Genomic DNA, 25,966 nt, shown 5'->3' on the forward strand with positions numbered 1-25,966 from the left:
CGATAACAAGTTGTCAAATTGTCCGCTCTCGCTCGTTGACGCAACGCATGAATTATAAATTCATGTGTATGTCTGCATGTTGACAGTGAAAATTAACCAATGAGCGCGCGAGAATTTCTTCAGTTATTGTAAAAATGCCACTGTTCGACAATGTCAAGAGCCAACCTGCCCCGTTTACAAGGGTCTTCATGATTGCCCAAACGAAACAATAGGTATACGACACAAACAATGCCCCTAGCCCTAGAACCAAAAGAGGTTCAAATTAACAAGAACGAATCAAAATAGAAGCTTTAAAGAGGTGCAGGTCATCTGAATGTCAAGAGAGGACAATTCTCACGTCTAATGAAACAGTTGTAATAAAAAGAGTTATTTTGAAACCTAGTATATTCTATGACCTAGATTGACAGCCTACTAGATCAAGTAAAATCAGAAACTCACGAAAAATAGAAGAAAAATTTAGAATTTAAAACGGCTCTTTTCAGTATTCCAGTGCCATAATTACCATAGTACATTGAAGAATTTGTCTTCACTAAAATATCCCAGACATTTTCACATTGAATGTAATTGTAATTTGTAAAATTAAACTTATTCTGCATTTCTCTAACCTACACAAAGCAGTGTATTAAAACACATTAAAGACATACGCGCAGAAAAACCCATTCTAACTCAATCATGTCGCTTTTGATGAGCAGAAATCTGGCAAATTTTGACCTATCGAATTTATGCAGTTGTTCAGGTTATCTAATCTTCTATTTCTTCCACGTCGATTGCCTGGTTCTTTTGTGGCTCAGAAACTGCTCGTTCATTTGAACTTGGTCCTGCAGTTATACTCTGTTGCGGAGGAGCACACAGTCCCACCTGAAGGAAGCTAAAAACATCAAAACCGTTGGTAAAATACCACTTGGAAGGGGGTAGGGCGGGGGAGTTGTTGCCGAGTAGCATGATGTTCGCTCAAGATTGTCAACAAACTGATGTATCAGTTTCTTGAGTATTCACGACGATAACAGAGATAACACGAATCGGCAATTAATTGAGCGTGGAACTAGAAGGAATAAGATCGTATAAATCGTATTAATTAGCTCGAGGCTGAGCAACTTTACATAAACTAGTAAGGGAAGTTGTTTGGAAAGTAATAGGTTTTGCAAGGTAAATTTTGCCGACCATCTTTAATAGTTACAATTTTGACGACAATTCCAAAACGACTTTTCTAAAATTATTTAGTACATAGCCCAAAGAAAATACACGCGCTGATTGGCTAAAAAACGTATTTCTATTTTACAAATAGATTTCATGTTGCTGTGCGTCTATTCAGTAACATATCACAGATGACGTCAAAATGTGTCACTGATTTTCTTACAACAGCACCGAGAAAAGGGTTTGAAATGTTGTCCTGAAAGACTCGGAGCCCACTCGGCCGCGCCTCGTTGATCATCTGCACGTTGAAAACTCGGGCTCGTAGTTTAATTGTCTAATAGGAACACTCGTGAAAGTTTGGGAAAAGCGCTGTGAAAGCAATGTTTACCATTGCATGAGCTGTGACTGTGATAATGAATAATCAAACCAGGAAACTGCGATTGGTTTACGAGTCAACTCATCAAATCAGTTCCGAACACCGATCAAGTAAAAAAGCTGCTGATTTGACAAGGATTGTCTTTCGTATTATATCGTATACTTTTTTCGTGTCCAACCGGTTGTTCATTTCAGAAATGAAGTAAAGGGAAGCTGAGACTACTGATGGCAAGATCTCTCTTCTCACATTGTTTTCTCAAACATGTCATTCTAAAAGCCACAAAAAAACAACAATTTCGAATAACGACAAACTATGATCCAGTCACTGAATCAAACGATTAAAAGGACAAAAATCTGAAGAAAAATACAAGACAAATATTGAGTTTAGCTGAGTTTAACAAAGCCCGCCGGTTTAACCGTGCGCATGTTTGGATGGGTGACCTTATCAAACGATGTCAACCTACCGTTGAGCAGTGTTAGGTGTGTCCATATGAAGACTAGTGCTATTTCCAGTCACACACACGTGACCTTTCTGGATAGTCTGATGTAAATGAAGCTCTGTGAAAAGATTATAGCGAAGGAGAATCAGTGGAGAAAAAGTTAAAACCGGGTTTCGCTATCAATGTGTTGTTCTGTTTCCTTATGGCAATTCTTAAGACGTTCTCAAATCACAAATCCAGTTGTCATCGTCGTGGAGTGCTCATTTCAACGCTTTCGATGCTTTCAAAATGATTTGTTCTATAGGATTGTACAAGAGTTTAGTACGTCCAAAATTCAAGTATTGCTCTCCAGTGTGGTGTCCACACCTTAAAAAGGACTCGGCTATTTTAGAGAAAGTACTACGTAGAGCATTTAGGTATGTCCTCAGAAACATTGGCCAATGATATGTCGTAGAGCCTGCGTAGCAAGCGTTTCTGTGGAGTTCGGGAGCAAAGAATTACAGCGCGAAAATTGGAGCGGGTAAAAGAGGGGGGAGAGGGAGGGGAAGGAAGGAAGGAAACGTTTCCTTCCTTCCCCTCCCCCACCTCCTTCTTTCTTTTTTTTGGCTCTCGCCTCATTTTCCGCGCAGGCAAAACACCGAAGATCCCGTTCCTCGGTCTTTCTTTGCTCCCAAACCGCACGGAAACGTTTGCTACGCAGGCTATACGTCGTATGAAGAGCGCTTAAAGCTCCTTAAATGGCCAACTTTACATCAGAGAAGATTAATTTCTTCAATTACCGAGTGTTGTAAGACGATTAATAGTCTTAACGGACTAGACCCATTTGAGTATGTTATGTTTGCACGTGATTTTCGACCTTTAAGAACCAACCATCACCATAAACTTAAACCATTGCCCGCAAAGCTAAATAGTTTTAAGTATTCTTTCTTTGTAAACTAGTTAACGATTGGAATAATTTACCTAAAGACGTTGTCGAGGTAAAAATTCTGAACATCTTCAAGAACAGGCTCAGATGCCATTTGACTAATGGTTTAAGCAATTTTTGAACTTTTTATTGTGAATTCTATTCAGATGTAAATTTGCGTTTTTAGTTATTTTAGGAGACAAACTAGAAAGGGATAACCTCTTTTGTCCCCTTTTCACCTCTCATTTCATTTCAGTTGAATTTAATTGAATTTGAATTGTGAATAAACAGTTATGAGTATGTGCTCACGATGTGTTGATATCGATTTATCTTCGTTAGTGTTAGCTGTTTGCCCTGTTTGAGGATACTGTCAAGAAAGTTTTATTTTAGCCCTTCACTGGCACGCGAGATGATTTACTCTGTTATTTAAAATTTCTTACCTAAGCGGCCACATTGTTGACGCGTATGTTTCTCTATTATCTCAATTGCCGACGGATCCATGACAAAGTTTCCATTTTTGTCTCCTGGATGGCTTACAATTGAAAGAGCAGCCAGTTCAGTTTCCAGTGGACTACTTGAATTTGTACCTGACGGGCCTGGAATAATTAAATAAAGGTGAAGCTTAATTAAAGACTGTCGTTCACCAAACAAACCTTCGCATTCTAGTGTTTGTGTAAAACACTTAGAGCAACTAACAGAATTAGGTTGCTGCTTAAATCACTAAACGCGAACTAATTCATTAATTTTAAGGGCCAATCATACCGTGCGAGAAGAGTTGTTCACGGGTTTGGTATGTCAGTCTGCTATCTAATATTGCATCACGGACTTGGCTGTACTTTTAGCCGTTTCTAAATTGCTTAGAGATGTTGAAGTTATCATTTCAAACTTAGCAGTTGCGATTATGTTCTTCAACTTCGTCTCTCAGTAAAATATATATACGTACCTTATATCTCTACCCACCTGAATCTGAGGCTGATGTGGAAGGATCTGTAGCAGATGATTCGCCGATAACCACGAAATCTTTGCTTTCCACAGAAATCGCTTCTGACCGCCACTTGTACAGCAAACGTAGCCTAACCAATCCTACTGCCTCGAAAAAGCAACACACCTTTAGGTGAGATTCTGCGATCTGAACTTGTCCCCTGTCCACAATGTCATCGCCCAATTCTCTTTGGAGTACACACAATGCCTCTGAGATGGTCTTTCTACGTGTCGAAGAAAGAAGTACCCGGAGATTTCCCGAGCCTGTACGTTCTGTTTTGACTGCAACCTGAGGCGTACTTATCGGAAAGCTAGCGAGCTCCTCCTCGCTCGATGGAGACAGCACTATCGCCGATTCAAACGCTCCAACTTTGCGAATTCGCCCATCCAAGTGAACACGTGCAGTCGCTCCAAGCTCCAGTTCGTCTTCGGACTCTTTTCTGACCTCGAACTGTTGAGAAAAGGTATCATGTGGCCTGTCGTACTTGATAGCCTCGCTATAGCAGGTCACTGGAGAATTAGTACTGTCAGTGATCTCAAATCTGACCAGTTTGGACGGATCAAAGGTCGCAAACTTGATCAGATTAAGTGAAACATTGTAAAAGTAACGCATTTCAATCTCCTTTATTTTACGAACATCTTCTGAGATTCTTCTCAGGGAGCGCGAAAAAAGCTGTAATCTCTTGTGCAATTTACCATCTTGGCGGCTCTGGAAAAATTTTCTAAGGAATTCTGCCATATTCCAAATCCCCAGACTTTCACTCCAATTTTCAATTTCTTCTGTTGAATGCTTCTCGCAATTGTTGAGACACAAACTCTCAAGAACTCGACACACTTCGTACACGAGCCTAAAAATGTCTTTATTTCGAAAAGCATCACGAACTTTAGACTCATGCTGGCTAACACTTTCTTTAGGCAATCCTCTTAATCCATTCTGCACAGTTAGGTGATTCTCCTTACGGAAAATGTCCTTGATGGCTTGAATGAGAAAGGGGACCATGGAGAAGAAATCTTCAATGATGGATGTCGTTGAAGATGAGCAAATCGTCTCCAACTTCAAGGCAACATCTTCGGTGACTTGTTGACGGATGGAAAGAAAACGTGGGTAGTTTTCTACAGAGACGTCTGCATCCAGTTCAATGCAGCAATCTTTTAAAATTGAATCACGGCAAAGAGTTCTGATTTGCATGGAGAAGTATTCCATCAGATGCGGATCCTCGCGATTCAAGCTTTGGATTTCAACGGCCAGTTCTCTCAAATGGTCGATATGCATCTTGCCTCTTTCATCCACTTCACAGTCTTGGAAGAGAAGACACATGATTGCTAAAACTCAGTATGCGAGCACATTTAGCTTTTCACTTTCCAAATCAGGTAATATTCTCAGAAATATTAATTTGCCCAACGTGTCATACTGGCTTTATTTTCAAAACTATTCAAAAGTTTGATCCACTAATTGTGTGGCGTGTACATTTCTCTATTTGCAAGCATCATATCAAGAGAAAAGCAATCAGTAAGGTGAAAGTATGTGCTGAAACAATTCTCTGACCAAATTCGTAATCGACATTGCAACTAACCTTTCGAGTTGAGCCCTTGAAGAGCGTTCCTCAACATTGCAGGATCGTCATTGCAGCGCTCTTCGTGTCCCGTCGACCAGTGTTGGATAATTATTTTCAGTTGTTCTTCATCTTTCTGCCACGACTTAATGGCTTCGTTAACGGCTTCTTCCGGAACCTCAAGCTTTCGGGCAATTGGTACGAGGTTTAAAATGGACCCCTCAACTCTTAAAAGTCGCCTCACGTATTCGTAAGTATCTGTAACAAACACCTCAATAACATCAGCGGGTAGTTCCAATTCTTATGCTTAATTTTGTTACGAAGCTTCTTAATGACCGGAAGACAGTAAAGGCTTTCAATAGGCTGATGGTCCGGTTGTCAAAGCGTTTTTTACAGGCTGGCTAGGATACTGGTTGGCCTAAATATTACTTTGGTTATCCTCATCAATAGCGCTCCAGTTAGCCAGTTAACAGTTTGTTTTCAACATGTAATGGTAATGGTGACATGGTATGAATCATGAGATCACGACTAGAGTTCAAGAAATCGATCGGTAAGGTTGAATTTTTTGATTGGTTGCAATTGAGAATGCAGATCGCAATACTGAACAATACATAAAGCCACAAGCAAGGGCGGGATTAGAGGGACGAGGGAAACCACGGAGAGCCACACGGCAACGGCTATGGCGCCATACAAGCGACTAAATTACCGGTAGAAATGGTAGGCTTGCAGTGCCGTGAGTTAGCTAGAGCGCTATAATTTGACTTAAAAATTGTGATGGTTGGTATAGGAAAACAAATTTTCTTATTTTCGTTATATCTGTCAAATCATGTAACGATAGAAAATTGTACAAGTACAATCCTGAAAAGCACCTCTAACAATTGCTGAACTTAACAATTTTTTCCAATCATTGCGTGTTACACCGTTCGGAAGCCCCAAAAAGGACGATCTGGAACAGGCTGCGTTCACAACATTCTAAAGAAAAGTTAACAAAAAAAAATTGATCTGCGGTAGCAAAAAGAGGGAACACAACGGTCATCACCTTTCTGGTTAGAATTACCTCTTTTTCAAACCCTCACATTTTCATGACAGATATATTACCTAACAGAAGCCAAGAAATTAGATAACTCTTTCCTGTCTACCATCTTCCTCAACATTAATCAATTTCAATGTTGTTTTTTCCGCTTGGTAAACAGTTCTCAATAGGATTCTGCGTTAACACGAAAAGACCTGAAAACCGCAAGTAGTAGACAAGCAAGTGATTTTGACAATTCTTATAAGTTTTATTGCTAAGATTTCCTAGTTTATACACACGTATACACTTTGCTCACCTAATCCACAGAAGGTTTCCCGCAAGATATGCCCAAATTGGCCTTCAATTCCTATCTGTCCGCACAGGATCCTGACACCATCGATACCTTTTAGGGGCCATTTTATGACATGCCCGGTGCTCCACCAAGTTGACGAATCTACAATGAAATCAGTGCTTTCGAGCTGTCCATCAGTTAGCTCGTAGTCTTGCCCAAGGATAAGAGAAACCTTCAGATTTTCATTGTGATAGATGCGATTGCCCTGAGGTCTATCTATGGAACACAGTTTCTCATATCCGTCGCCCTTGAGCTGCATTAAAACAGAAGAAGGGTGTTCCCTGTAACACGTCTCGTAGTAGACGTCGTGGCTCATGAACACTAGGGCAAGATCACCAAGGGGTGAATGTGGATGGTTGTCTTTAAAAAGCACTGACATCGTGTAGTTGAATCCCAGAAGGTTCAGCCTGGTGACTACATTTTTGGCTAATATCGAAGTTAACCTCAGCAGGGCTGCTATTCGAGAGAATCGGTTAATTTCAACTTTCAGTTCTTTCTTTTGTAGATCAATTTTGGCCTGATGGGTGACATCTTCCCAAACGATCTTTCCGTCTCTAGCTTCTGTGCCATGCAAAATGAGGACGTCGCTTGGCCGGAAAGCAACTGTTTCAGTTGTTAACTTGGTCTGCAATGTAACCGGTTTCTTAAACACTTGACCATTTGGTTGCAAATTGATTACGGGTGCAATGAACATGACTTCATTCTCAAGTCCATTTTTAACTATCATACCACAGTGTGTAGAGGGTTTCTCCAGGACTATTTTGATAGCCACGTGATCGTCCAGTTTGCTTAAGGCACCATTTGGGAAAATAACTTGAACGTCTCCCGCAAGCAATATTCCACCTTCAGAATCCACGATTCCTTCGAAGCTGCCCTGGTTTTCTTTAAATTTCGGCATTGTCATCTTGGGGTCCTTTCTAAGTTCATTTTCTAGAAAAAAAAATGTATATGTAACAGCTATTTAACAAAGAGGAACAGTTGACCGCGCGTCAGTTTGTCCTCTTATTAAAGGAGTTCAGTCATGGTGTTTTGTGTAATGTTGGCTAAATTACCTTTAAATTGAAGGAAACCTGAAAATAGTAGTCTACTTAGATAGATACCACAGATAGATAATACCACAGAGATAGTAACAAACCATAAAGGAACAAAAATGGTTGAGGTTGGAGAAGATTAACACGGATTACGTACAAACGACGAACTTGAAACACTTAGGCTAACCATTTTAAGAAGCACAAACCGTGGCGTAGCTCCTTTAAATTCAGCTCACGTGAAAATATCTTCTTCATCTGTCCTTTCACAGTTAAGTGATATCAATAAGGAAATATATAAACAAAAGCAAGGTTTACGAGATTTCAATGGAAATACGTTAATATATATTTCAAACAACATTCGATCAGCCGGTGAGACAGGAAAGAAACAAGCGTGTTGATATTGGATGTAGAAAGGGTTGAAAGTATTTCCATTCAGCAGTTTCCAGTGGGTCGGGTCGTTACTATCCGCCGACGTTTCTACCCTCCTCTGCCTACTCTCGGCAATTAATAACGTTTGAAATGACTTCGTATGATTAATTCCATGATTGTTAAGTGATTTACGGTTCGATTCAAGCTCAAAAGGACAGGGAAATCAGATACATTCCTAGTTGTACACGACACTAAAGAGATATGTAAAGGCTAAGCTAAGACGAAACTTAAAAGAGGCTTGCAGAAATAATACACGCAAGGATCTTACCGGAGAAAAGAGCCTGTCTGACTGATGTAAACCAAAATATCTAACCATATCACATTAATAAAGGAGATAGGGTTTCAAAAATGTGCCTTCGCCCAACCCATGCATCGTGTGCCAAGAAAGGTTTTAAGATGGATTTCAATTGTTTAAATCCATCTGTCCTCGCTAGGTTGGTCGGGGTTTCAAACTGCGGCATACGTTTTGAGTTATAGCGATGCTTTTGCAATTGTGCAAGGGTCAAACAAAGGAACTTAATTAGTTTGAATTTCAGTAGGGTCTTTATGGCTTCATCAACACTGGGCCTTCCTTCAGGGACGGTCTTGAGATGAAATGCTTGGCAAAAGCCGTTAAACAAGGCTTGTTATTTCACCTCGTCTATCATCACTGTTCCTCTTCAGAAATCGAACGGTTTTTGTTTAAGAGTGCAAACGCTTTACGGATTATCATGAGAAAAAATCTGAGTTTGATATGCAATGAACAAAAATGCTGTGGCAAGTCACATAACACAAGAGCTTTTATCACGTGACTTCTTCCCGAGGCCGTGGTGCTCTTGTTAAAAATGACTTTCAAACAGTCTTTTGAGAGATTTGCTACATTTTCTTATTGAGTAGTTTTCTCGATTGAGTTGCAGCTTTCAGCCTCGTTCTTATGTCGAATTCTGCTTGACCCATGCTCACTAGCAAAAGCATTGTTGTATTCCTTTGCTGAATTTAAGTTACTTTGGGTTCCTACTCGATTAGCTCCACAGACTATTTGGCTGTCCCAAACTCCGCACAATTAACATTGAATCTAAACTAGTTTTCTTTCTTCTTCTCCTTTTCGGCTCTTATTTCTCGATCTACTTCTTCTAAAAGAAATAAATTATTTTTGATTTCAGTCATAATTACTGCTTTTTATACTGTGTGCATGATTCAAATTTTAAATCGTAATTGTTTCGAGTTTGACGGAATTAAATTGACATGCCTGGACTTGACTCAAAAAGCATGCTACAATTAGAAACCTGAGCAATCTAGTGAAAAGAAAAGGCTTTAAACTCGGTATTCAAATTCGTCGTCTAATTTATAGTGAACCCTGGGTTGAGCGAGGCGTCAGTTTTGAAACCCTAGCTTCCGGACTAATGGGGAAGATGGGAAACAACCTGAGGATTTTCCTTCTACAGTTGAGCTGAATTTCTTCAGGGTCTCTATGATTTCAGCAGCACTGGGTCTGTCCTCAGGGACGTTCTCGAAGCACTGGTAAACAAGACTGTGGAGTGAATGGTCCGGACCCATTTCTTCCAGGTCTTCACTCAGGCGAATGTACTCTGGAACAATTTCCCCGTCTGTAACAGAAGTAAAAGTTTGTTTTAGTGCTCATTGTTAAAAGCAAAGGAATTGCAAAATCGAGCGAGTCGCCTTCGTGCACTTTGGTTTACACACGCCTCATTTTCCACCTCTAGGCCTCCGAAGATGTTTGAAGTAATATATAAAACACGAAAGGCCGTGTTTGACCACATTTCCAAACACGCAGTGCTACAATCAGTGCTAAACCGTAACGGCAACAAATTACAAGAAAATTGCATGGAATCCCCCCTAATTTAACCGTATGACTTGGAATCACGAATGAAATCGTCGGTTATACCGTAGCAAAAATCAGCTGCAAAAATCTCCTTTGTGTACGCGGGCCTTAAGGTCCAATGATATCTTTCTCAAGAGAAACGATTTGAAGCATTACCTTCGAGAACAGGGTCAGACAAAACTCGGTTCGGTAGATGACCAACAATGGTCTCCAACGTCAACACTCCGAAGGAAAATATGTCGATTTTCTCGCGATATCTTGGTTTTCTGCCAAACCTCTCAGGATATGTTTCTGGAGCTGCATACACTGGCCTTCCGGGTACCGGCGTAGCGTACATTGCACCATGTGGGAAAGCTTTCGCCATACCCAAGTCTCCAATCTTGGCATCCATCGATTTCGTTAGAAGAACATTTCTGCTAGCCAAATCGCGAAGAACGATCGGAGGTTCAAGAGAGTGCAAGTAATGCAAAGCCTTGGCAACGCCCAGCATCAATTTGACCACTTCCGTGAAAGACACCCTCGGTATATTCTCCGATTCTCGAATGTGCTTCGCCAAGTCGCGTTCCAGCAATTCTGTGACAATGATCGGCGTCTCTGGAGCAGGAAGCAGGATTACAGTGTAATACTGCACAATGTTATCGTGTTGAAGGCTGCGACGTATCTCCCACTCCGATTGAAACGTTTCTAAGAAAGCGTCTCTGATGCTGCCATCGTGATCTCCTTCGAAGAGGATAGGGCGAATTCGTTTGGCAGCGACTTGCTTTCCACGCCACATGGCCTTGAAAACCTCGCCAAACGATCCCTCGCCGATTTTGTCCCCTAGTTTGATCTCTTCAACGGAAGATGAATCTGTCGGCATGCTGCTAAAAGATAAAAATAATTTTCCAACGTTAACTTTCGGGTCTGGTGGAACCTAACAGCTACCTCATGTAAGCGGAATGGGGATTCCACAGTAATGACTTTTCCCACAAGTTGTAAATTTGCCAGTAGGGAAGAGCTCGTTTGATCACTCAACCCTCCCCTAACCACCAAGCCAATTCCCTCCCACGATACCAACGAAAAATGCTTTTGTAAACGGACATGGATAGAGGTCGACGTTGGGCCAACAGCTAACCGTAAACTTCCGAAAATAAATCCTCACCTGCTACCTCTTGTCTAAGTCTGCCTCTTTTGAGGAATGATCGAAATGACATGAATATCGGTAAACAAGATCTCAATGGGGTTAAACGTTAGTCGTAAAAAAGTCAAAATACTAACCGTACGCCGTAAAAGCCACACCACCACCCCATCGAGACCCTCGTATGTAGTGAGAACGTGTAAAGCGTAACAGGGATGTCAAAGAAAGTGACAAAAACGAGAAAAAATTGTCAATTAAAAGAAGCCATATTGAAAAAATGATGTACTTCATCCGCCTAATCAATAGTCTTCCGCGCGACAGAAAACAAATTAAAAATTAAACGCGAAAGCGGTCTTGTGGGGAAAGATTTTTCTCTTTACCATTTTCCTCCCTGTTGCTCAAATTTCGTTCTCATGTTTACGCTCTTCCTCCTCCTGCCCCATCCGTGGAAAGCTTTTGAAAGTAGTTAGTCCTTTGGTTACGGGTTGGAGTTATTCTAGCTACGCTTCATTGATCATGGCATTACGCCATGACTTTCTAAACGCACTCTTACAGATTATTAGGGACTATGAACCAAAAATAACCAAATGAGTATTTTGTGACTTTTTCCTTGTTGCTGGCAAATTTATATCTGTTTCGCACATACACATATACTAGCCCACAAATTTTTCAAGTGGCTGTGCCTGGTGGCCCATATTTCGACCACCTTCATGTGGGGTAGAAGGGTGGTTGCAAGAAGTTTACCGAACTCAACCTCAATGGGATATAAAATATATCAAAGATAAAATCATCATCATCATCATCATCATTATCATAATAATAATAATTTACAGTTATATTGCGCAGGTTACATGAATATATGACTACCTGCTCATTACAAAAGTGAGCTATAAAACAATTTAAAACTAAAAAAGTATAATAATGTAAAATGAGCTAAAAACTACACTAAAAGCTAGATGAATAAATGTTAAATAACTAGGTTAATATAGATGGATGCAAATAAATAAACAAAATTAATTCTAATTAAATCAAAGTTATAAAAGTTAGCCTAAATAAATAAAAAAGAATATTAAACACTTAATTACTGGTCGTTAGGGAAACTGTTAGTTTTGTTTTTCATAGAATTTCGACAATTTAAAACATATGGCAGAGTAAAAAATAGTTTACCTTGAAGAAGAATTCCATAGATCTATCTGTTGCAACAACTGTTCTGTGATTCGAGTAGGAGGTTCATAGCACCGCGGGGAAATGCTTAGCAGACTGGAAACAGAACTCGTAGACAGAGGAGAAGTAGTGCGCAGATCTCCCTGTTGCATCAACTGTTCCGTGATTCGTGCTAGGGGTTTAAAGCTTCGCAAAGAAGTACTCAGCAGACTGGAAACGGAACTCGTAGACTGAGAAGAAGATGTGTTACTACTCTCGTCTCCTTGCATCAAACTGATACTATCAGGGTCTGTTTCGATTTTCCTCTGTGGGATCTGATCCATGGTCGTGATTCGTGCAAAAAGGTCAGACTGCCGCGAAGAAGTACTCAGCAGACTGGAAACAGAACTCGCACAATAAGAAGAAATAGTGCGCAGGTCTCTCTGTTGCATCAACTGTTCTGTGATTCGCGCTAGAGGCTTAAAGCGTCGCACAAAAGTACTCAGCATACTGGAAACAGAACTCGTAGACGAAGAACAAGAAGTATCACCAATCTCGTCTTCTTGCATCAAACTAATACTATCTGGGTCTTTCTCAAGTATCTTCGGCGGGACCTGCTCCCTGGCCGCAATTCGTGCAGGAGGTTTAATGCGTCGCAGAAAAGTTCTCACCATTCTGAAAACAGAAATCGTAGACGGAGAAGAAGAAGAAGTATTAACAGTCTTGTCTCCCTGAATCAAACTGATACTACCCGGGTCTTGCTCGATTCTCCTCCGCGGGACCTGTTCCCTGGCCGTGATTCCTGCACGAGGTTTAAAGCGTTGCAGAAAAGTTCTCACCATTCTGAAAACAGAAATCGTAGACGGAGAAGAAGAAGAAGAAGAAGAAGAAGAAGTATTAACGGTCTTGTCTCCTTGCATCAAACTGATACTCTCTGGGTCTTGTTCGATTCTCCTCCGCGGTACCCGTTCCCTGGCCGTGATTCCTGCAGGAGGTTTATGGTGTCGCAGAAAAGTACTTAGCAGACTGGAAACAGAACTCGTAGATGGAGAAAATGAAGTACTACCACCCTTGTGTCCTTGCATCAAACTGATACTATCAGGGTCTTTTTCGATTCTCTTGCTCGGTACCTGATTCCTGGTCGTGATTTGTGTAGAAGGTTCATAGCGCCGCGAAGAAGTACTCAACAGACCGGAAATAGAACTCGTAAACGGAGAAGAAGAGGTAGTGCGCTTATCTCTCCGTTGCATCAACTGCTCTGTTAACACAGAAAATGTCTCGTCGATATTTTCATCGGTATTGGCGCTTACTTCAATGTAAAAGAGATTGAATTCGTCACTCACATTTTCAGCTGTTTCAAAGTTCACCTCCCTGGGTTCACTGTCCGTTTTGTTTCCCACGAGGATGATGGGTATCTCATATCCACATCTCTTCCGCACCATCGACACCCACTGGCGAACACTTACAAGAGAATCCCACGAGCCCACGTCAAAAACAACAGCAGCTCCATGAGCGCCTCTGTACAGCTGTGGAAGCGAACTCGTAGTGTCAAACTGTCCCGATGTATCAACAATTTGAAGCAGAATTGACTTGCCCTTCAGCTGAAGACGCTTGTTGTACTCCTCGTACGCAATGGTGTTCGGTAATCTGTCTTGTAATGGAAGATTGGGCCTGACAAATTTAGTTGCAATGCTCGTTTTGCCAACTCCCTGGTCTCCAACCATGACAACTTTGAACTCATAGTCATACGGGCCAGCGGTAACACGATTGATTGACTCTCTACGTGGAAGGCCATCTTGTGATTGATGAGGATCATTGGTGTCCTTGAAATCGCTGAGCGTGTTCACCAGATCCTGAGCTGTTGGACGGTCGTCGGAGCTGTTTTCGAGACACTGCAGGACGAGAGGACGCAAGGGGTGCTCCGGTTTCAAGTCATAAAGGTCCTCGCTCTGACGAATGGCTTCAGGCACTTTGTGCCCATCTACAACAATCAAAGACTCCTTAAGCCAAACTCGTGATATTTGAAACGGACATCAGATGTTGCATATAATACATATGGCAAGGGTAATCAAAAGGAGGAGTTTGTTGCGTGATACAGAATAAATTTATAGCAATCATTAATTTAAAAATAATCATTAAACTATTTAGGTGGAACACTTGAGCTGTTTGGATTGTATAGCTAGTGATAAAGCAGGTGTACCTGATGGAGCCGCTCGACAAAAAAACCCGCTCTACATGCTGTAATAGAGCTGGCTGGGAAGTTAGTGCATTAAACATCTAACTGGTTGGCATTTTTCAAAATATCTCGCTTGCTGAGAATTATGATTAAAAGACTGATTCTAGCTGGATAAAAAAAAATGTCTGGTTTGTTTTCCCTCCTGCTTATACTGTTCACAGCCTGTCTATTGACGCCCGCGAAAAACAAACTAAGGGAGCGAAGCTAGCGCGAAGCACGCGGGGGTGGCGGGTGAGGTTTGCGAGCGAAGCAAGCAAGACGAACAGAAAGACTGTAGACATCTTTGGAAAAAAGTGGACTTGTTAGGCTGCTCCCCTCAGTTATTGCCTTGTTACTAGCAGCTCTACCCCTTGACCAATTAATCAGTTAAATCGAACCAATAAGATTTGAGCGGTAATTTGCCTTCAAAACAACAACACGTACGTACATTCGGGTGGATAAGAATGTCGTCTCAGGCGATTTCTTCAACTCCAAAAAAAGCTGCTAAGAGGGGGAAAAAGCCGAAATCAAACGGTCTTTCCGATTTTTGTAGGATATGCGCTTGTTCTTTTGCTATTCGCTTGGGGAATTTTAGCAAGACGTCTTACATATCTGCGGATAATTTTTTCCGACGGTGTTACACGGTGTGGCACTTGTCAACTACAATGAACATGACACAATTGTTTAACGGGGAATCTTCGTTCTATAACATGTTTTGGAATTTTGCATCCAAAAAGTTTTTCGATGTCTTCCGAAAACAAGCTTGTATTTCGCTTCTCCAATCAGCAGAAGCACATCGTCCTTTGTTGAAAAAAAGATGGATGGAATCTTTAACTCTCTCATCTCTTCTATTTGTTATTTCATGATGCTTTTGAGTGGCGAAACAATGAGAACGACAACATTCGCACCATTTGCATTTCTTTTGCCGGTGCGTAGAGTTGATATATCAGAATTTCCTCAAAGCCGGTCGGCAAAATTGCAACAATGATATGTAAGCGCACTGGAGACGTTTCCGCGCAGACTAAGTAGCTAAAAACTTTTTGACTGCCTAAATTGTGGTACAGTCGAACCTCCCGTAAGCGCTTACAGGAGTTGGTCGCTTACGAGAGCTTAGACCATACATGTATTGGGTTAAAATTTTGCCTCATTAGCATATGGTAAGCCATTTTATTCAAATTATTTTCTACACGTAGCATTTAGAGTAATTTTCGAAGCATTCTCATACATTGTCTTATAAACGGCTAAAATTGTAACGCAACCGCCAACAGCATAATGTCACGTATTAATCATATCCAACGTCTGGGCCGCCTGTGTTGAAACTAGATTGCGTTACACATTTCACAGCTGTCAAATTCCTAGCGCGCTCGGACGACATTTGAGTGTGGAAATGATGCGCTTTCAACTTTTAGATTTGTGGATGGAAAACAGTCAGAATTCTCACATCCGATGTTATTGACTCATCTTCTACTTCGGTGGTTCTTGTTCTAATCACAAAGTCGCCCAACTGACGTTTCCCCTCCGAGTAAGACTCGGTGATGATCCGATAAAGAGAGTTAAAGCAGCCAAATCTTTCGGCGTTCATATTGACGAGCATCTATCGTGGTCGAATCACATTGAGCACATTGCTAAGAAGATATCTTCAGGCATTGCTGGATTAAAACTGGTTAGACCTTTTGTCCCGAAAGAAGCCTTAATTAAAATTTTTAAATCGCTGGTTCTTCCCTACTTCGATGTCTGGTCGGGTCTAAACAAGACAGACAAGGGCCTATCAGACAGATTTGATAAACTCTACAATCGGGCAGCTCGGATCAACACTCAAAGTGACTGGGAAATTAGATCTGCTGACATTTTGAGAATGCTTCAGTGGGATACTCTTGGAGTTCGACGTCAACATCACAATGCGATCATAATGCATAAAATTATGCATAACAAAGCTCCTGAGTACCTTACTGAGGTCTTTAACCTGATTCGAGACAGCACTGCTTACCATCTCAGAGACTGTAGCTACAATATTTGGCATTGCAGAAACCCAAAACTGAAAGCTTGAAAAAGAGGTTTTCATATCGTGGTGCTGAACTATGGAATTCTCTTCCAAATGCAATGAAAGCAGAACAGTCGATCTCTTAAGTCATTTCGTAAATCTCTTCACACATTCAGTCTCCACAATAGCAATTAACACTAGTCATTTTCTTCTCTCATGAAATTTTGTACTCGTATTGTTTTCAGCAATTTCTTAGGACGGCGTCTTGGAAACCAATTCTTTGTAATTGAAGAGATACTGTGTTCAAATAAATTGTCTGTCTGTCTGTCTGTCTTCGTTTCAGACCAGAGGGTCTTCGGTCTTTGTGTTTTGGGTACCTGTTTTCGACACATCCGAATTTGATTATATTTCATAGCACGCAGTGCAGTCTGTACATTTTTACGTATCTACGTGGTTACTCCTTCTGAGGATATCAGAACACAGTTGATTGTTTAAATAAATCCTGATATTAAAATCGTTCAGATCGTTCTGTATAGAGAGTAAACAGAATCTATTAAATTATTCCACGATCCTTACCTTCAGAGTGTAACTCCGATATTCGTACAGAAGGATGGCCAACAATAACCTCCAGTAGAACGACTCCAAAAGAAAAAATATCTACTTTAGTGCCGTATGTCTCTCTTTCTCTGCTGAACCACCATTTACCAAACGTTTCAGGCGCTCGCGTTGCTGGTGTTCCGAGATTACCAGTGGCAGCCATTTCGCCTCCCGGAAAACACTTCGCAATTCCGAAATCGGCGATCTTCGCCTGTTTCGTAGCGGTCAGAAGTATATTTTTGCAAGCAAGGTCTCTGTGAACGATAGGCTTTGGTAGTTGATGAAGATAATTGAGTCCTTCAGCCACATCAAGCATTATGGAGACGGTATCGCGGAAGGTAACTCTTGGATCTGTTTGTGACCTCATTATAAATCGCCGTAAATCTTGGTCCAGTAGCTCGGTGACTATAATCGTTGATTCCCTCGGTGACTCTGGTATCACAGCAGTCAAATATTTCACGATATTTGGGTGATTTAGACCGCTTAACAATTCCCACTCCTCTTTAAATTTCAGTTTTACATCGGTCTTCTCTAACAAGTAGTTGTGAAGTTTCTTCGCTGCAACTTGTCTGTTTTTCCAGACGGCCTTGTACACCACGGCGTAAGATCCCTGGCCGATTTCTGTCAAGAAATTCACTTCTTCTTTCGATGAAGTATTTGCCATTTGGTTGGCTGTGTCGTAAACTTACTTAGTAGTACTTTTCACAAGTGCGGAGCTTTAACAACCCTTATTATATGGCTAGCGAGCGGGCAAGATAAATCAAATCCTGCGCTGTGATTGGCTACCCGAGCGGGCAAGATGGAGGTATCGTGCCCGCTCGGGACTACCCGCCGTATCCCGCAAGAAAAATTTCCCCGAAAGCCAAATAATAAACCCTTTATTGACCAAGCTTGTTCGGTCAAGATGGCTGGATATTGGCCTCGTTCTTTTTTTGCGAGCTTATAGACCTCGACTCCGTCTCGGTCCATAAACACGCAAAAAAAAAGAACTTGGCCAATATCCAGCCATCTTGACCGAACAAGCTTGGTCAATAACCCATACTTCCAAGCAATCGCACATTCTCGTCCCCATAGCCCTTTTCGCTCCTCTTAGCCGGCAGGGCCTTGGCACGAGAATCGAAGGGTTCTGGGGACATAGGATTTTCGAATTAATTCGAATTTTTTTGATTGGCTGTTTGAAAACAAAGACAGCTTGAACGGAAGTCAGAATGTTCGCGCGGATTGCTGGCGCGAAAATATAAAACAGCTGTGATCAGCGGTGTTTAAAATAGAGGACATGGAGGATTCTCCCAATATAATTCTCTGTATTGTTTAACTCACGACTCAACACTTGTCGCTGTTGCAACGAAACGGCTTTTTTTTAGAAATCCTGGTTGATATTCTCGGCGAGAAAAGCAGCAAGGAGCCGGAAATTTTAAAAGTGCTTGAGTTTTTAACTGGGAAAGAAATTTAAAGTTTGGCGATGGTTTACCAACGAAACTGTGCGAACCATGTACAGAAAGGAAAAGAATATTAAAGAATTTCGTTCTTTGTAGCTGGCATCACTTTCTTGGCAGGAATTGTCGATCGTAGGGTCTTGTGTGAAAAGAGTTTGTTGCTCGCAGCAGGTTGGAGAATTAACTTCATCCAGTCAGCACTCTACGGTGAGGCGAAAAAGAGTGAACCGCGAAAGTGTCGAAAGTGGTCTGATGTGTCTTTTCTTTAAGGGTGATCAACATCACAACAAAAATCCCCTTCATTTTAGACCTATTTCTCCCAAGAATAACACGACTGCACTACAGCGCCTTCCACAATTTTAAAAAGTTGGAACCGTTTATAAATGCAGGCTTAGGGTTGGTGTTTCACTGAGAAAATATGTCTAAAATATATTACTGTATTGCCCTTGAAGGAAAACGGTGTGTAAATGGTTTTGTTTCCTGGCGAATAATTGTGAGCATATTTTTTTGCTTTGGCATCAATGGAAGGAACTATGTGAAGGCCAAAAAGTGATTTCCACTTTCCATTGCTGGCCCCAATCTCCAAACGGGGAAGCAGAACTGATGATAATGATGATGAGTGGATAATGTTTCAGCTATGTACTGATGCAAAAAGTTAGGGAGTGTTCCTTTTGCAGTCAGGTATAATTAAATAATTTAGGTGAAATTAGGGTTTTAAAAACCAGGTCTCTGCTAGGCACTAATTTCAAAACAAATCTGTCACTGCATAAAACTATAAACATTAAATTCTCAACTCTGATATAACTGTCCAACTGAAAACAGACATTTTGATACGTTTGGGTTTACCGCCTGACAACTAGTTAGTGAGAGACTTGCAATCAATTCCCCAAAATAAAGAGACCTTTTTACCAACATTGAGGGTAGAAAAATATGTCCGTTTCTTCAAGCCTCATATAACTGAAAATTTGCAGCAATTTGAGTTTTACTAAATAAATGACTTGAGTTTTTTCATTTCATGGGCACTTAAAAAACAGTAACTGAGGAAACGTAAACAATAATGGTCTTATGGATAAAGTTTAAAAATTTACAATGGATTAGAATATATACAATTATGTTCACTACTTACAAAATAGGGACTAAGCAATGAAATTTTCAATTTTCAAGAACAAGTGGTCAACCTATAATTTCTCGTTACTGTAGTAGTAATACACTTTCAAGTAGACAGGCCGAGTTAAGAAAATCATCAACCAAGGGATACTATTTTGAGGTCAAATTTTCCAATTATATGTATTTGTCAACATACAATGTCCACAATGACAGTATGTAAATTGGAGTAAATCACTGTAGGAGACATCCTCCTTCTCATAACTTGTAGTTTTACTATGTAAAGGAGAAGCAGCACTTTGATTTTGTCATCACCAGTGTGTGGTTGTGTTGAACATGTGTAGAAACTGTTCTGCCTATTGGGGTTCACTGCAATGATTTTTGGATCCACCATTCCAAGGGAACTTGATGTATAGCATTTTGTTTGCTCAGTTACTGTTGCAGTTAGTGCGACTACGAGCACCTTTGCAAATATGGCACCGAGCATACCTACTTGGATATACAGGCCAAAAGCTTTTCCTGTAAATACAATGTATGCGATTGTTTGCTGATTTATCAATGATTATAATTAGTTTGTGATCAGTGATAGCATACAAGTAGCTCAGCCGATTAAATTTCCACATTTTGCACTGGTATATACTAGTATATCAAATTGTGGCAGACTAATTTTACAGTTTGAAAGCCACTCATACAGGATTGGGATTGTCTGAGTTCATCGATAAAATAGAAATGATGATCACACAAACAATGTCACCATTCACTGTATTAATTTGTAACCTTAGAAAATTCCACCCTCAATTAAAGAAGGTGAGGCCGGCAAGACTAAATAAAGAAGCTAAATTACATTTCTTGTACACAAAAAGCCATCTACAAGAAGACATGTTGACTATTTCAAAAAAGGTACAAATTTTATTTGTCACATTCTTTGGTCCCAAAGCATATTTGCTGAGCAATATTTGATCACTTACAAAGCCTCATATTATACTGTAGGAAATGGAAATAAATCAAGACAGATATAAAAATACTTGCCACTCTACAATGAGATGCGCTTCATCAACTACCACGGTTCTCATATTGCGTCTCACTTCTTCGCAATCCAATATCTTCCTTAATTTTCCGACAAATGCCTCCGGGTGCCCATAAATTATTCTATACTTCGATTCCTTGATATCTCTAATTTCAACCTCGCTCAGCGACTCAGTATTCCTAACCATTAGAGATCTGACCTGCAAATCGTTGAGCTTCACTGTTTGATCTCGCATCAAGGCATTTAAAGGCGAAACAACCAAAATAAACGATTCACTTGCTCCAAGCCAGCAGTCAAAAATGAAGGGCAACAACTGAAAAATTAATTAATGACTTGTCAAAGCCTGTCGGTAAAATAATAAAAGTGTCTTTCTTTAAAACTACAATGTTCCTTATCGCCTCTTTCTGTTCAACACGGAGGGAAACATTCTATAAATTGATACCACTTAAGGCTTGACACAAAGATTCCTCGAATCCTGGCTTGACAGCCGCCATTGACAATCCCATACAGTATATAGAGACATTACGACGGCATACATGAAGGCCGGAAGTCCTAGCTAGAATCTAGGACTGGAAAATCATATGTCTCCAGAGCCCTTCGATTCTCGTGCCAAGGCTCTGCCGGCTAAGAGGAGCGAAAAGGGCTATGGGGACGAGAATGGCAATCGCAGTGCTAGGCTCCTACCCAGTCCTCGAGGCAGCCGTTAGTATATGACCGTCATGGGATTTGTTGGCTTGCCTAGTTTCTAGGCCTAAATATTTCGTCGCGGTCAATCGTTTCGGGTCACGCGGTCCGGGGAGACTGTGCGACCCAGGCAAATTTTCGGGTTAACCCGAAAATTTAGACAATTTGTCAATTTTTTCACTGACCCGGTTTCGTCTCGCGAAAGGGAATCCTCTGGGCTTTTCTGGGACAGTGACTGTTAGAGAAAAGCAATTTAAATCCTTCGCTCTTGCATCTAAACGGACAATATCGACTCGGGTCTCTGTAAAATGAGGACCGGATGGCGGATGGCGGATGGAAAAATGCGGATGTCAAAATGCGGCTAACAAAATGCGGATGGAAAAATGCGGATGGAAAAATGCGGATGATAAAATGCGGACGGAAAATTGAGTATGACAAAATCCGTACGAGAGGAAATCAACTACAATGTTCACTTAGCGACAATCTGTTTTTAATATCTTATGTAGGGAGAAGTTGAATATCCGTAAACAGAATTCGGTCATCCCATTCTAACGGTGAAAACATTTGTGAGATTAACGCTCTTTCTGCTGTGCTAAAAATCCAAAGAGAAGAATAAACTGTTATCAACAGAAAGAGCTATGGTATGGTATGACTCTCAGACGATTAAAACCTTTATCTTTTTATCAATTTGATCTGGCAAAACACGCCATGACACGCTTCAGTAAAATGCTATCTACAGCTGTTAGAACTGGTGGAATATTCAGGCTACTTTATTGTATGAAAAAAGATATGTGAAATAATTTCCATATAATGTCACGAAGCAAAAGATGTTTCTGATTTTAATTTTCAATTTTCAATCAATTTTCAATCAATTTTGTCTGTGAAAATTCCTGCAGACTTCGATGGGGTTCGCCGGAAAGAACGTGCAGTACTGTCAGTTTAGCTCTTCCATATCTAGAATTCAATTTCTTTGTAGAACTTAAACGTTGCCATTTGTTCGGTTCCCTTTTACGCAACATTTTCTTCACGTTTCACAATTTATTGTGATTTTCACGAAAATTGCCAAATTTAAGCTGGTAGTAGTGTGGAAGAACTGCACTGCATACAAAGAGAGCTTCTTGTGGACGTCTATGAACGTTTGTTCCATGTAATCGATTTTTGTTTTTCGCTATTTTAGTTGCATGAAATCTATATCAGAGCAAAAGCTGTAAAAACGCTCTGTACCCGTTCGATATCTGAAAGTCTTATCCTGTCCATTTGATGAACCAGCTTTTTTACTACAAAAGTACACAGAGGAAAGGCCATGAAAAAGATTTACTTGCGCTAGAGTCATCGGCCTTTGAAGAAATGCTGTGCAGAGTATACGCAAACGCCCCATGTGCCTTGCAAACTTTTCAAATAGGGTACAGTGGTGCGCGATCGGTTACCGTAGTGGTGTTTCATTTAGTTTGAGTCTGTTCAGTCTGCTGGAATTTACCTCCAATTTTAAATTTATTTTCTACATAAGACGGAAACGAAGTTTTATCTTAATTTATTTTACCATATTTTCATTTTTAATATACTTTTGGAATCGTGATCAAACGTTCACTGATGATCGTCTTAGTTGTAACTTCAATATGGTGGCTGCGGTAAATCTCCAAAACTAAGCAAACTTCAATCAGGGGTTACCGCAAAACTGAAGAGTGTCCCCCAAAATTGCAAGTATGTCTGTGAATGTCTATCTTTAAACTGTATCTGCAATATATCGTTTCTTTTTTCTTCTAGTGTGACAGGCTTTTTCGACGGTTGCCCTAAGCTACCACAGAGCTATTAAAAAAACAGCTGGAAGGTATCTTCGAGAAAAAAGTTCATAAGATGTTTATAACTAGAGAATATCCGCTTTTTAAATCGTCACTGAATTGATTAAAGTCCAAACTACAATGTTATCGCAAAGAAAAATTCACAGTTAATCTTCGACTAACGCTGGCAAGCCATGGACATGACGAAATTTCGACAATTCGAATCGAAATTTGGCTAAATCCGGACTCAACGGTGTAATTGAATTACTCCCAAAAAAGTGAACATTAGACTAAACTAACCTTGCATTTGCTTTGTTTACTTTAGCACAAGGGTCTATTAACGTAACAGAGAAAGTATGAGCGAAATTGATATTTTGGCTCAGTGTCAGCGATTTTGATGATCATATCTGATTTTTAGTAACACTGACTCTTAAGTAAGTCAGTGATGTAGCAAGGCGCTGCTCAATTCAGAACTTTGCAGACCGGTAAAAGAATTTTATAAACTATACGGTAACGGACAGGTAGCCAGCTGTGGAACAGTTTTAGGATAGGGGTTATATGATCAAATTTCCTAGTGCATGTAACAATTCGAGGTGCTGTATTTTGAATGGATTGCAATCTTGAAAGTAGATGCGGTGTCGATGTGGTGGAGGATCATGTGGCAGTGAGTTGCATTTATCTAATTTCGAAGTGAAAAAAGGCATGAAAAACGACTTGGGCACTTTCTTCATCAATGTACCTTCTAATTTTGGCGATATTTCTTAACAGTAGATTTTAATTTTAATTTATCTTATTAATTTATTGATTTTATTATTTTTGTAACATGTTGTGAGACACATTTCAAAACGGCAGCTACAGCGCGCGTTCTAAGGCTGAAAGCTTACCCTTACAACCCCACTCAGTCAATACTGAAGCTCATACCCGAGCGAACTTCATCATACCCACTCTAATGGCTCTGTCAATTCCAAGCCCCTCCATCCCCCGGGAATTTGACAACATCTCCCGCCCCGGGGTGGGGCATTTGCTATAACAGGCCAGTCACTTTCAGGAGGTACATGACTTGCAAACACTATGGTTATCAGGTTATTTGTGAACAATTCTTGCTTCCATAGAATTTTCACCTTGATGGGTCGGGCATTTGCAGTCTTCCGAAACTCCACTGTGCATGGGATTTGCACTGATATTCTAGCCCCACTGCGGGGCATTTGCAAACAACACTTTTTCCAAAAACAAAATTACAATTGCCCAACAAATGCCTGTGGGGAAGGAGGGGCTTGCAATTGACAGAGCCATAGCTTCATTATTAAAAAGCGACGATGTGTCAGCGTATTGCCGTAGGGGCTACTCCACAATGTTTTATGCAGGGACGCTCCGCCTTGAGGTACAAACCCGTGCCCTTTCATATACCATTGTTGAAAGAACGTTACCTTTCATGTATATCTTCCATAGTACATGTTATGCCTTTCACATACCTACAGTACGCTTTTACCGACCCTAAAAAAATTATGCAGGAATCTTTCTATCTCCCAAAAAGGTGTACCAGAAAATTCCTACCCTAAAAACTCCACGCATCCTCCATTAAAGGGAATACCCCCCGGGCGCATTGTAACCAATAAATGAACGAGTCGGTGAAAATTTAGGAAGGCTATTTTATTGAAACCTTTTCTAAAACATTGCGTTCTTCATAAACATCGCCAAAGACAGTCCTTGGCACAATAAATTATTTTTCGTTTCACAATCTCTGTACAATTACTAATTCACTTTTAGCCAACCTAGCCTATGGAAGGGTACACAAAATTAGTGAAATGCAGATATCTAAGACGTTTTTTATAAAGGCAGATATAGGGGAAATATTCCTAAACATTCTGCATATTGAATGTAATTGTAAGAGGCGCTGAATTAATTCGCGCGTTTGAATCAATAATAGTTGAAAGAGAAGAACTGGGACCAGCTAAACAAAATTCAGGTGGTCGCTTCCAAGGGGTCCCGATAAATGCTTACAGATCTAAACGATGCTGAAGTAGGAACAAATGTTTGTTATAAGTAATAGATTTGCAACACTTCGACGCCTGAAGTACCCTGTGTCCACGTCCACTATTGATAGAAAATGACGAGCAAAACACGCTTTGTCGACACCCTAGTTGTCCTTCGACAAGAGCCAATCAAGACGAGGTTACTGTACAGTACGTAAGCACGTCAGCTTTCCTAGTGACAGGAGTCGAAATAATCCCTCATAGCCACACCCTGGGCTGGCTGCTACTGTAGAAGTGTTGGCACTGGTCAACAGACGGAAGTATTAGTCCTTATCGTTTTCGTCTGGTTACCGGCTGCCAGCCTCCTTCCAGGTCAAGAAAAGGACGACCAGCCATCCTGATAAAAACGAAAGGAAAAGAAATATTATGCACACACACAATGACTAACTCTATTTGAGAGTTACTATATAGCTCTTTCCCTATCTTCCTTTCTCTTCGAAAGCAGCCGCCGAAATCAATTCGACAACCTTGGAAAATCTCCCTTAAAATGTCTAAAATGGTAGACGTAAAAAATTTCATTCCAAATCTCGCAATGGTAAACTAGCTGTCAACGGTACGATTAAATGCCGACGGTATTGTTAGATTTGGGGGAGGCAATGGTGCATTGCAGGTTGATGTTATCATTAACATCACCACGACTGGTATAGTACCTCCATACGGTACGCTCTGGTAAACTGGCCACCCTGTGGTGCCAGGATCTCGGAGCAGCCAGGGCCCCGGAGCTGTGTAGCAGAGCATCTTGGACATGCCCAGTATTCTTGCCCAGTCAGAAAGAAATGGCCATGGAGTGAACCCTGTCAAAATTCCCCGACCATGGG

At 40.7% G+C, this 25,966-nt stretch overlaps 2 protein-coding genes across 5 annotated transcripts in view; both read right to left on the bottom strand.

The window, feature by feature from the left end:
• Positions 1 to 510: 510 nt before the first annotated feature.
• Positions 511 to 18,665, bottom strand: LOC145485847 (uncharacterized). Of its 4 annotated transcripts, none has more exons than XM_081464495.1 (11): positions 17,066 to 18,665; positions 12,318 to 14,274; positions 11,291 to 11,329; positions 10,190 to 10,893; positions 9,615 to 9,797; positions 6,716 to 7,681; positions 5,409 to 5,645; positions 3,814 to 5,133; positions 3,294 to 3,449; positions 1,974 to 2,067; positions 511 to 868 (listed from the first exon to the last, which is right to left on the bottom strand). In XM_081464495.1, the coding sequence occupies exons 1-11, from the start codon at positions 17,748 to 17,750 to the stop codon at positions 742 to 744; spliced, it is 6,468 nt and encodes a 2,155-aa protein (XP_081320621.1). In that variant the 5' UTR covers positions 17,751 to 18,665; the 3' UTR covers positions 511 to 741. The 4 variants fall into 4 exon arrangements, with proteins under 4 accessions (XP_081320621.1, XP_081320620.1, XP_081320624.1 ...); XM_081464494.1 differs by having other exon boundaries at positions 10,190 to 10,896; XM_081464498.1 differs by lacking the exon at positions 11,291 to 11,329.
• Positions 18,666 to 23,528: 4,863 nt separating this feature from the next.
• Positions 23,529 to 25,966, bottom strand: part of LOC145485849 (uncharacterized) — a 31,192-nt gene continuing 28,754 nt past the window's right edge. The window contains exon 18 of the mRNA XM_081464499.1: positions 23,529 to 25,485. Coding sequence (XP_081320625.1) covers positions 25,419 to 25,485 — 67 coding nt within the window. The 3' untranslated portion in view covers positions 23,529 to 25,418. The remainder of the gene's footprint in view (positions 25,486 to 25,966) is intronic.

Source organism: Orbicella franksi, chromosome 4 (assembly GCF_964199315.1).
Source record: "Orbicella franksi chromosome 4, jaOrbFran1.1, whole genome shotgun sequence".
Taxonomy (NCBI): domain Eukaryota; kingdom Metazoa; phylum Cnidaria; class Anthozoa; order Scleractinia; family Merulinidae; genus Orbicella; species Orbicella franksi.